Source organism: Phacochoerus africanus, chromosome 11 (assembly GCF_016906955.1).
Source record: "Phacochoerus africanus isolate WHEZ1 chromosome 11, ROS_Pafr_v1, whole genome shotgun sequence".
NCBI classification, from domain to species: Eukaryota; Metazoa; Chordata; class Mammalia; order Artiodactyla; family Suidae; genus Phacochoerus; species Phacochoerus africanus.
The window spans coordinates 91525373-91537907 of record NC_062554.1 but is presented as its reverse complement, the minus strand read 5'-3'; the positions used below and the strand labels follow the sequence as shown (position 1 = coordinate 91537907).

General features: G+C 40.4%; 1 protein-coding gene across 4 annotated transcripts in view; it reads left to right on the top strand.

The window, feature by feature from the left end:
- IGF2BP3 (insulin like growth factor 2 mRNA binding protein 3) overlaps positions 1-12281 on the top strand; it is a 167181-nt gene extending 154900 nt beyond the window's left edge. For 2 of the 4 annotated variants that reach the window (XM_047752030.1, XM_047752033.1), the window contains 3 exons: positions 2514-2630; positions 5713-5787; positions 8749-9152. In XM_047752030.1, the coding sequence (XP_047607986.1) occupies positions 2514-2630; positions 5713-5787; positions 8749-9114 (558 nt within the window). In that variant the 3' untranslated portion in view covers positions 9115-9152. Of the gene's footprint in view, positions 1-2513; positions 2631-5712; positions 5788-8748; positions 9153-9548; positions 9664-9939 lie in introns of those variants that run through there. The other 2 variants (XM_047752031.1, XM_047752032.1) reach the window with 2 other exon arrangements.
- The last annotated feature ends 254 nt before the right edge of the window (positions 12282-12535 follow it).

Sequence of the window (12535 nt, the reverse complement as noted above, 5' to 3'; positions counted from 1 at the left end):
CATGTGAGTGTTTTTATTTTTTAAAAAAAATCTTTGCTTCAGAGGGAGGAAACTAAAGACTTAGAAAAAGTTGTTGCCAAATAGTGAGTGGACCGTGTGCTGTGAACAGCCTTTGGTAGGTGTGTGTGGAGGGACAGGTAGCTGGACTGGCTGGCTCATCCACACATTGGTGCCTGCCCCTGATTATCAGGATCCCTCCCTGGATCATGGTGCCAAGTGCTCCATGTTCCCTGTTTGCGCACTGGTCTTTCAGGGAGAAGAGGGAGCCATTCCTGCCAGGAGGCACTTCTCTCTCCCAGGAGTGGTGATGTCATTGGTGGACCGATATTAAGTGGCACACATTTTGTTTCTATATCCAGTAAAAATGAGTGGGCCCAGGGCTGCTGTTTTATTTGACCAAGATTTTCAGAAACTGCTTAGAATGATCAAATTCTAAAGATTGTCCTAGTGGTTGAGATCCTTGAAAGCAAAACTATTAAGTTTTAGACTTGTTAAAAATTTGGGGAGTTCCCGTCGTGGCACAGTGGTTAACGAATCCAACTAGGAACCATGAGGTTGAGGGTTCGGTCCCTGCCCTTGCTCAGTGGGTTAACGATCCGGCGTTGCCGTGAGCTGTGATGTAGGTCGCATACGCGGCTCAGATCCTGCGTTGCTGTGGCTCTGGCGTAGGCCAGTGGCTACAGCTCCGATTCAACCCCCAGCCAGCCAGCCTGGGAACCTCCATATGCCGGAGCAGCCCAAAGAGATAGCAAAAAGACAAAAAAAAAAAAAAAAGAATTTGGGATGAATTTAGGTTAAAAATTTAGAAATTAGACTGGAACTGTTTTGTGGTTGGGTTGTCTATATACATAGTACAGTATTGATGGATTAACTGTGGTACTTGGGAACAGAACTTACAGTATCCTACATAACAGGAATTTAAGAGGTTCAAGAGAAGTCTGTCGGTGGGTGGGTGGGGGGTGCAAAGGAGTTCCTGTCGTGGCGCAGTGGAAACAAATCTGACTAGCAACCATGAGATTTCGGGTTCCATCTCTGGCCTCACTCAGTGGGTTAAGGATCCGGCGTTACCGAGGCTGTGGTGTAGGCTGGCGGCTACAGCTCCTATTAGACCCCTAGCCTGGGAACCTCCATATGACGTGGGTGCAGCCCTAAAAGACAAAAAAAAAAAAAAAAAAGTCTGTGAAGTATTTACTACACAGTTCATATGTAAGTTTCTTCTTGCAAAATATCTTCTAAAAGCTCTAGAAATCTTAGTTTGCTAAGTGTGCTTTTTTATAAAGCATATTCTTTATTTTGGTTTATTCAGTTGGGGCTAAGCTTAAAATACTTCTTGGAATATATATATAGTAAATCTCTGTACTTTCAGTTTTATGGTGAACCTAAAACTGCTCCAAAAATAGTCTTAAGTAATTTTTTTTTTCTTTTTAGAGGCGCACCTGCGGCATATGGAAATTGCCAGGCTTGGGGTTGAATTGGAGCTGCAGTTGCAGGCCTACACAACAACCATAGCAACTCAACGATCCGAGCCTTGTCTGCAACCTACACCACAGCTCACTGAGCGAGGAGCGAGACCAGGGATGGAACCCACATCTGCATGTGGGTTTGTAACCTGATGAGCCACAACAGGATCTCCATAAAAACTAAAAATATTTTAAAAATATTTTAAAAATATTTTTTAGAACAAATTTCTTAGAACTATCCTCTCATTTGTTTTTCTTACTGTTAAAAAGTAAACTATTCACTGCATAAACATGTGCATTGCTTCTGCATTTTAGAACCTTTAGCTCACAGGTAACATTACTGAACCTTGAATTGGCCATTTTAGAAACCCAGTCACTGTAAACTGTTTTCTTGAGTGTATCCTCTAGCCCTGTAAAAATGATGACTGTTCGAGGGAGACTTAGGAAGGACAGAGCTGGCTTGAGGTGGGAAGAAGAGGAATAACATTTTACTAGTGAAGTGAATTAGCTCTGGTTTAGGAGTGCCTGCTGTGACATAGGTCACAGATTAGGCTCGGATTTGAACCCTGGCCCAGGAACTTTCATGTGCCATGAGTGTGACTGAAAAAGGAAAAAAAAAATTCTGATCTAATCCTGCCCTGTGCTTGGGTAGTAAGAAATATGAGTAGTGGTGAGGTTTTTCATTTACTCGTCTAGCAGCTACCTTGGATATAGTGATGGGGAAATCTCACTTCGTTTTAAACACACTCTTGTCCTTCTATCATAATCTGGTTAAACTTTGGAACATTTACATAGTCTTTAAATCTATAACCTGATGATATTCTAAACTTTATAGAGAAAAGTGACACTTTAAATGCTAATACTTTCAGCATGAATATTTTAGAAAATATTTAGATCTTCTCAGTTTATTGCATAATTCATGTCAGTGTACTGTGGTAGTTTTTCCTATACCTGTCCTCACATTCTAACAGTATGAGAATGCCCCCAAGCCTGTGCTGACGATACAACCTGATTGGTATCAAATATGCATGTATGTCCTGTCTGTCCCAACAGCAGTCAGAGACGGAGACGGTTCACCTGTTTATCCCAGCCCTCTCTGTGGGTGCCATCATCGGCAAGCAGGGGCAGCATATCAAACAGCTTTCCCGCTTTGCAGGCGCTTCTATTAAGGTACTGTTCTGCCCACTGTGGCTTTCCTGGTGCTTTATAAGTACAGTGAGTTACAGAAATGTGAGTCTTCCTGCCGCATTATAATTTGAATTCAGTGTGCCAGTCTAAACTGGGGTTACATAAGGGTGTGACAGAAAAATCCAAATAACAGTAGCTTAAACAGGTAAGTTAAATTCTCTCTCCTGAAAAAGTAGACTGGATATAACCACTCCAGCACTGGTGGGGTGTTCTGCCCCCCCCCCCCCCCCCCCAATCTTGGACATACATTCCTTCTAGCTCACCTTCTCCAGGCATGGCCTTGGTCCCTCATACTCCCAAATGACACTATTTAGTGCTCTAAAAACCACACCTTTGGTCCTGCCAGTAGCAGAAGACATAAAGAATGTTTCTCTTAAGGTTCCTTGTTAGTTCCCATTTCTCTTTACATTCCATTGCTCAGAACTGCACCACAAGGCCAGACATAGCTGGGCAGCTGGGAAATATAGTGCATAGGTGGTCAGCTGGATGTTTCATTATTGTGGAAGACGGGGTAACGAGTATCAGAGGATGTATCAGAATAGATAATTGTGTGTTCTGAGGATTCTGTATTTTAACAAGCTGAGAAGCAATGTCATATCACATATGGGTCATTCTGTTTTAAGGAATATACAGTTGACAAAGACTTGATACAGTGATAGCTTTCTTCAGGAAAACTTCAGTCACATGGGGGTTTTTATTTTTGTTGTTTTATAAATATCTTAAGAATTTTTTTTATTTAAATGATTATTGTACACAAAAAACCACTGCACCCAAATGTTTATAGCATCTTTATTTATAACTGGGAAGTGGGGAAGAAGCAAATGTTCCTCAACTGGCAAACGTATAAACTGTGGTCCATCTACATAATAAATGTTACTTAGCAATAAAAAGGAACAGACTGTTTATACATACAACTTGGGTGAATCGTATGTATTATGCTGAGAAGTAAGACTCAAAAAGCACAGACTGTATGATCCTACTTATCTGAAAATTCTGGAAACGACAGAACTATGGGAATTGTGAAAAAAATCATGGTTGCTAGGAGTTAGAGGTGGAGGAGGGGTTGAAAATAGAGGCAGCATGAGGATATTTTGAGAGTGATGTAAACTTTATTTTGCTTATGGTGGTGTTTATAGCTATACTTTTGTTACCAAAAGAGTGAGTTTTACTGTATATAAACTACAGTTTTTTTGTTTTTTCTTCTTTTTTTAGGGCCACATCCATGGCATATGGAGGTTCCCAGGCTAGGGGTTGAATTGCAGCTGGCCTAAACCACAAGCACAGCAAGGTGGGATCCGAGTTGTGTCTTAGACCTACCTACACCACAGTCACGGCCACGCCAGACCTTTAACCCACTGAGTGAGGCCAGGGATCAAACCTGAGTCCTCATGGATACTAGTCAGGTTTGTTAACTGCTGAGCCATGATAGGAACTCCCACTTTTTTTTTTTTTTTTAAAGCAAAACACACAAGAAAGCCCTCACATGCTCTCTTACAGCAAAAGATAAAGTATGTGTACAGAAAATGCAGCCAGTTGTTCCTGTTGAGGTGCAGTGGGGTTTTTTTTTGGCTGGAGGTGCAGTGGCTTGGTGTGGGAATCTCAGTTCTCAGACTGAGGATTGAAACTGGGCCGCAGTGGTGAAAATGTCAAATCTTTAACCACCAGGGAACTCTCAACAAAGGTTTTTTTTTTTTTTTTTCTTCTTTTAAAAAAAGAAAGCTTTGGAGTGCCCATCGTGGCACAGTGGTTAACGAATCTGACTAGGAACCATGAGGTTGCAGGTTCAATCCCTGGCCTTGCTCAGTGGGTTAAGGATCCGGTGTTGCCCCGAGGTGTAGTGGAGGTTGCAGACGCCGCTCGGATCCCGCGTTGCTGTGGCTCTGGTGTAGACCGGTGGTTACAGCTCCAATTGGACCCCTAGCCTGGGAACCTCCATATGCTGCAGGAACGGCCCTAGAAAAGGCAAAAAGACAAAAAGTTAAAAAAAAAAAAAAAGAAAGCTCTCAGATGAAGAGTGATACCTTCCTTCTGGGGGTTTCCTATGAATTATTCTAACAGTGTGATTCTGAAAAGAAGTAATTCGTTGCTTGTTTTATAGACTCACAATTAATGCCCAGCATCTAGCAGGAATAATACCAATTTGGGTCTAAGTAACAGAAATGTTAGCTTTATCTTGAGGAAGGGAGAAAGCACGACTCTATTAAAGTAAAAACATTCTTTTTGATTGTAAACATATGGGGAAGGATCTACTAGACAAAAAGTAGTTGACAGTGATTATACCGAGTGGTAGTTGGGGTAGTTTTATTGTATTTTTTCCTTCCTATTCTTAGCATTTACTATGATAAGAATTGCTTCTTGCACAGCAAATGTCTAGCCAATTTCTTTCTTTTAAAACAATTTCTACCAGCCAGCTGCCCAAATCCTTTCTTACTTGAGGAATGCTGGATTCCTCACCCTTTAGCAGTCTAACATTTCCCCTGCCCAGGCTCTCTGTGTGATTTCATATGCTCTGCCAAAATAGAAAAGTCTGAGTTTACCTTTCTTCTGCCAAATTAATGTTAGTTTATTCCATATGATACTCCAGTGAGTATACTTTGGGAGAATTTACCAAGAGTCTTAGATTTGTAAGCCTAGTAGCTTTTGTACATACTGGAAGCCCTAGTGATTCTTAGGGATGTGAGCCAAGGACCACACTTTGAGCACCACTGGTGTAATTAGGAACAAAACAGTGGAGACAGACCCAGCACTCCCTCCAGCTCCATTAGCCTGTGTGATCAGGGGCCAGCTTATCAGCTTCTCTAGGCTTCAGCTTCCCCATGTGTAGAGGCGGTACCTCATCAGGACACAGTGAGGATGTGGACTGGGCACAGTGAAGTGCACAGTATATGTATGGCAGGAGCCATAACTAATGAGCCCACATTAATCACTGCCTCTCTGTAACTTCCGTTTAGAAGGCTTTCAGTCTGCATTACAGTAAGTCATGTGCAAAGGACAAGCTGATTTGTCTATCATTTCTGTCAGTAGCACCTGAAAGTGTCCTAACCCTTTAATGGGTCTTTTACAGATTGCCCCAGCTGAAGCGCCAGATGCCAAAGTGAGGATGGTGATTATCACCGGGCCACCAGAGGCTCAGTTCAAGGTATGTGCTCCGGAGTGTTGTGTAACAAATGGCTGCCTTCTTTTTCCCATAAATAATCTAACACTTGGTAGAAACAATCTCTCAGTGGACATTCATAAATAAGACTAAGAACAGAAACACAACCCAAATTACATTGTAAAAATAAACCAAAGCCTGTCTGATTTTATTTTATTTTATTTTTTATTTATTTATTTATTTTTGTTGTTGTTGTTGCTATTTCTTGGGCTGCTCCCACGGCATATGGAGGTTCCCAGGCTAGGGGTTGAATCGGAGCTGTAGCCACCGGCCTACGCCAGAGCCACAGCAACTCGGGATCCGAGCCGCGTCTGCGACCTACACCACAGCTCACGGCAACGCCGGATCTTTAACCCACTGAGCAAGGGCAGGGACCGAACCCGCAACCTCATGGTTCCTAGTCGGATTCGTTAACCACTGCGCCACGTCGGGAACTCCTTTTTTTTTTTTTTTTTTTAATTTTAATTTCTTGTAATGGTTGTTGGGTTTACCTATCTCCCAAAGCAGAACTTGCTCAGTGCCTCATTAGCATGTGTGAAGGTGAAACCTTAAGACTGAAATTGACAACGGCTGGTTCATATGCCTTGTTGGTCTCAAAGTTTTCCTCTTGTCCCTGAGAGGCCTCAAACTTGAATTAAAATAAAATGCCGCCTTTTCCCCTTGCCCTTAGGTTAATAATTCTGTTAGCCCCTGTCCATAGTCTGTTGACAAATCACTCTAATCTTTTGAGTTTTAGAGGCAGAAATGGCAGGAATTCCTGTGGCATTTGTTCCGGTATGAACCATTGCTCACGTTGGGATTTGGGGCCTTTGGGGCTGCAACAGCCCACCGTGTACCGAAGCTGGTGTAGTAGGGCAGTGATGAGGAGAGACTTGTCAACCAGGCTGCTGGTTCAGGTTCCAGCTCTACCGTGTTCACCAGTGGTGTGACCTTGGGCAAGTTAACATTTTTCTGGCTAGTTCCTTCTCTGTTTAAACAGGTTTATAAGGTTTAAATAATATATAAAGTGCTTAGAATTGTGCTCAACATAAATGTGCTGGCAGTGGTGTTAGGCAGACTGGATGAATCGGATAAAGACCCTGCCAGGTGCTCCAATTCATAAATACCTCTGAGAACATGATTTCTCCCATAAAACTCAGTAGGGTGTTGTTTGCCACAGGTAAAAGGAGCTAATGAACTTGTAACGAATTTGTTCAAAACCCTTGTCATTTTCCCACCACTTAGCAGCTGGGTTACAGGATAACTCTAGCCTTAAGCCTTGGTTCCCTTAGTTCTAAAATGTGGCTAACAAGTGCCCACTTCTTCCCTCTTTTTAAATTATCACTTCCTTTGATTTTTTTTTTCATCAGTTCTTTTCACTAAAAATCCAAAGCTTTTTTCATTTCATTTACAGGAAAAACAGGAAACAAAAGGAGGTGCTTTGAGATGAGGGAGCAGTTGGTTAGGCTCAAGAAATTTACTCCCTCGGAGTTCCCATCGTGGCTCAGCAGAAATGAATCTGACTAGCATCCATGAGGACGCAGGTTCGATCCCTGGCCTCGCTCAGTGGGTTGAGGATCTGGCGTTGCTGTGGCTGTGGTGTAGGCCAGCAGCTGTAGTAGCTCCGATTCAACCCCTAGCCTGAGAACCTCCATGTGCTGTGGGTGTGGCCCTAAAAAGAAAAGAAATTTACTCCCTCATGCCAGCCTTGGGGTCCAGGCAGTTCAAATAAAAACTCTGAAATGCTGAAAACTGCTTCCTATCCCAGACCTACAGGGCGAGTCACTTTTAGTTTGAAATAGTAAAAATAAACACAAACATTAATTATTGAATGTTCTTATCCTCTTAGATTTTATAAGTGGAACTGTGGTCTTGAAATTCCGATAATGCTGTATGCTAGGCAATTATGTACCCTCCAATGCCCATGCTGTACAGTTGTCTTAAATGGGCCGTTTAAGAAAAGCAATAATGCTTGCATGCCATTTATGTGATCGGTAATAATTATTTTATTTTAGAGAGCTAAGTAATAGTAAACCTCCTAACCTGTATTTTTTCTTGGAAATTCAAGAGCTTGTTTTGGAGGACGATGTATATCTGTAGTATCCTTTGACTGTGTTAATAGCTATGTCTGTGGCCTTGAGGCTGAATGGAATGTAGGGTACTAATATATATTTTTGGTTGTTCTGGCCTGTAATCCGCTAAAATGAGCTTATTTCTGCATCACTGAAAACATGTTGGGTACTTGTGTTTCTGTGCTTTGCCACGGCAGCTTGTCGGGTGAAACCAACTCTGACTTGGTCTTCCTATCGTGTATCCCGAGCAAATTAATGGCTGTATGTAGTAGGAGAGGTTGCTCATGTCTAAGTCCTAGTTGTATGCAGCAAGGGAGAGGATAGGTTTGATTGTAACTAGCAGATGTGTATGTTAACTTGATTTGATTTTGTAGCCTTAGTCCAAACAGAAACCATCTGGATAAGATGAAGAAATGTTTAATCAGAAAATGTTCCTCACTGGCCCATATAGATATGAGGTTGACTTTTTGTGAGCCTGGCAGAACTGACTCTCTAATTTTCCTTTGCCTCGGTCTCTTTTACTCAAGAAAAACGCACTTACCATCTTAACGCCAGCAGGGGAGGTTTTACCTTTCAAGACTGGAAAGCAAATGGCCACTTGCCCACAAAATTTTAGTTAAGGCAGACGGCCAATTTATCATCTTAACCTCAGAAGAATATGTTTTAATCTTCTTTCTTCATTCGGTTGCTTTATCTGTGAAGTATAGTTATTGTTGTCAACCTTTTCTGGGGCTTCCTACCCTTTCCAGCTCTTGAGCCATGTTCAACAGTCTAGCAAATGCAGATGTATGGCTGCAAGGGGCTGTTCCAGTGGATCCAGGCAATCTTTATAGTTAATGGACCTTTCTGTGTTTCCCACATGAATGACACTGATAGGATTTCTTCTCATCTGTAGGCTCAGGGAAGAATTTATGGAAAAATTAAAGAAGAAAACTTTGTTAGTCCTAAAGAAGAGGTGAAACTTGAAGCTCACATCAGAGTGCCATCCTTTGCTGCTGGCAGAGTTATTGGAAAAGGAGGCAAAACGGCAAGTACTTCAGGAAAACCTGTGCAGTGGTATGAAAGGGAAAGCGTTGAAAGGTACTTAGGAGTTCCAATCCCTGAATTTTGGCTAACTTATAGAAAGCAGGACTATCTGGGCCAAGGTTTGGAGACGACTGCCTTTTGTTGGTATCAGCTACTAGTAAAGCAGTGCCTCTCTCTCACACCACTCTGTGTGGAGAGGATGGTCTCGTATTTGTATGGGGCATTTTTCTGTTGACATGCGTCAGTTTTTAATTTTTATCCTGTAAGCATTTAATGATGTGAAAACTTAAAAAAAGATTTGTCTACCTTTATAACTTTTATCTCTATAACTGAAAAAAGCAAATGGTTTCCAGTTTCTCTTTAACACACAGAACTTCTAAGGTTCAAAGCTATCTACAATTTTGAAGTGACTGAAAGTGTACATTTTGTAATTAGACTTTCAGGGTTTGAATCTGGTTTTGTCATATGTAATTTGGAGCAAGTCAGTTTTTTTGCTTTAGTTTTAATTATCTTGAATGGGGACTAATAACCTGATAGAATTATTAGCATATTAGATGAGACTTGTAAGCCATAGCTCAGTATTTTGGCACACAGTTAAGTGCTCAGGAAATGGTTTTTAAAAAAACCCAAACAACTCAACTGAACATGATTTGTATTTATCTTTTTCAGGTGAATGAGCTCCAGAATCTGTCAAGTGCAGAAGTTGTTGTCCCTCGTGACCAGACACCTGATGAGAATGACCAAGTAGTCGTCAAAATAACTGGTCACTTCTATGCTTGCCAGGCAAGTGGGCTCTAGTGTGATAGGCAAGCTTTTTTGCTTCTTACTCAAATGGAAGTGATTTCTCCCTTGGGTGTCCCTATCCCATATAAATATTTAAAGCTGTTTGGTGCCTAACAGTTTTAATCCCTCTTTTAGCAGGTGATTTCAACCTAATTAATTAGTGTGTATTTTTAATCTTCAAATAAATTTCAATTTGAAGTTACTGAAAATGGAAGAGTGAAATAACCTTTGGTAGTGCTTGAGCAGGCAGAAGTTTCAAAGCTCTTTCCTTTTCCAGGTTGCTCAGAGGAAAATTCAGGAAATTCTGACTCAGGTAAAGCAGCATCAACAGCAGAAAGCTCTGCAAAGTGGACCACCTCAGTCAAGACGGAAGTGAAGGCTCAGGAAACAGCCCACCACAGAGGCAGATGCCAAACCAAAGACAGATTGCTTAACCAACAGATGGGCGCTGAACCCCTATCCAGAATCACATGCACAAGTTTTTACCTAGCCAGTTGTTTCTGAGGACCAGGCAACTTTCAAGCTCCTGTCTCTGTGAGAATGTATACTTTATGCTCTCTGAAATGTATGACACCCAGCTTTAAAAAAAAAAGGGGGGGGGGGAAAGGGAGGGAAAAAGAGGAGCTATGCACTTCCCTTTTGTTGTTTTCTCAATATAACAAATATCCTAATTTTTCTTAATTTTCATCCCCCCCATGATGCCAGAAATTGGCTTAATGGTGCATTAACTAAATTCACCCAGAAAATAAATAAAAATAGACTGCTTCTAAGTCCAGTTGTTAAAATTGGATCAGAATAGAGTTATTACAGGAATGTAAATGTTAAGCTATTAGCCTAGAAAAACTGTTCTCAGTTTTATTTTTATCTAAAAACACTAACACGAATAACCTAAGGGAAGTGCTGAACGGTGTTGGCAGGGGTATTAAACGTGCATTTTTACTCAACTACCTCAGGTATCAGTAATGCAAAATTGTTTTGTTTTTTTCTGAAAAGTTTATATACTTTATAAAGATAAGTCCAATTGTTTTTTTAAAAATAAAATTTAATTAGCTAACAGGCAAATAAAAAAATTTACTTCTGGCTGGTGACAGTAAAGCTGGAAATTTCAGGTTTTTTGAGGCTTTTGACAAAGTTACTAGTTGCAAAATCCAGTACGTGTTCAGTGATATGGAGCAGTGCCTATATTTGGAGAGCAGCAATACTGTTTATTTCTTTGTTCATGGTAGGAAAGTTTTTGATGGTACTAACAGAGCAAAGTGGTTGCAGGAGGTTTGGGAATGGCTAGTTTTAAATGGCTTCAGGAGACTTCAGTTTTTTTGTTTGGCTACGTGACTGAATGCATAAATGCTTTATGCTTTTGACTATCACTACCTAAAGAAGGTGTACCTATGAAGAGATGCAGCCCCTGTGGACTTGAAACTGATTGGCAAGACGAAAGCTTCGGCTTGCCTTACAGGATGCTTGGTTTGCCAATACACTTGAGACCAGGTGGTCTACGCTTGGAGGAGACCCCCAAAAGAATTGCTTTGTGAAGACCAATGGGGGCAGTCAAATGGTGTGACAGTGTTACAAGGCAATAAAAAGGCTACATCTCCATGTGCCACCAGGCACTGTCATGAGCCTCACTAAGCTATTTTGAAGATTTTTAAGCAATGATAAGAAAGATAAAAGGCCACTAAAATATTACATAAAATGCAGCAGGATTTCTGTATTCTCTGCAATCAGCTACTTGAAAATAAGTCAAAAGGTAGAAAAATACAAAAAGCAACTTTTAGAATATAATTTGAATGACTGTGATAAAATATTTGACCTTTGACACTGAACTCATTTGTCCATTCCTTAACTTGATGGCAAAGCCTGGTGTGTACAATTATGTGGAATGGGTGGTCTCCATGGCTGCTCTCAGAATTGTTTGTGTTGCTTTTGTGCAGTAAAAGATCACAGTCATCATACAGACAGCCCTTTAAAGGGCATATATATACCACCCTTTAAAAAAATCATTTTGCTTCATTTGTATTTCAAGATGAATTTCTACACAGACAAGTTTTTCTAAAGATCACGTATCAATTATACATTTTGAAAATGACCTGAAATGTTTTCCTAAATGTTTTCAGAAAACCAGTTTATTTTGTAGTTTTAGCCAAAAAGTGCCCTATTTGTCACTGAATTCATCTAGCACTCGTAATTTTTTTTTTTCCCATACAATGAATGAATTGCTAAATAAATGTAATTTGGACTGGCTTTCTGATATGGGTTTCAGGTGAAATATGCTTAAGGCCAGAGCTCTTTCTCAGTATTTGATTTTTCCATTTTTTAAAAAATAGGTGCTACATTTATATCTGCCTGTTTAAACTGTCATATTTCATTTCTAGCCTTCTAGTGTGGCAAAATCATGTTTAACTTTCAATTAAGCATTGGTAATGGAGTATCTGGTAATACTAGGAAATAATTCTGTAATTGAGTTTTGTACTCAGCGCATATGGATCATTCCTCATCTGTAATATGCCCCAGTTGCAGCTTCATTTTCCAGATACCTTGATGCAGAATAAAGTGTTTCATCATTAGGTGCAGCCTGGTGTGTAATATGTTTTATTTTTGCCTTTTTGAATAAATGTGAATGTCCAAACTATAAAGTTAGCTTTTTTTAATACTATGTCAATCTCAAGGTAGCCACCAGTATCTACTAGTGTTCTTACCATGAAACTTGATAATACTGTTGCATATGAACGGAGAACTATAGATAGGTTTTAAATCATAAGGCTAGTGGGATGGTTACATTTTCTGCTTTTTATTTTTTAAAATTTTTGGTTATACCATTCTACAGAATAAGATTTAATCTTAAAATTAACCTCTGAGCAAAGAGCTCAAGTAAA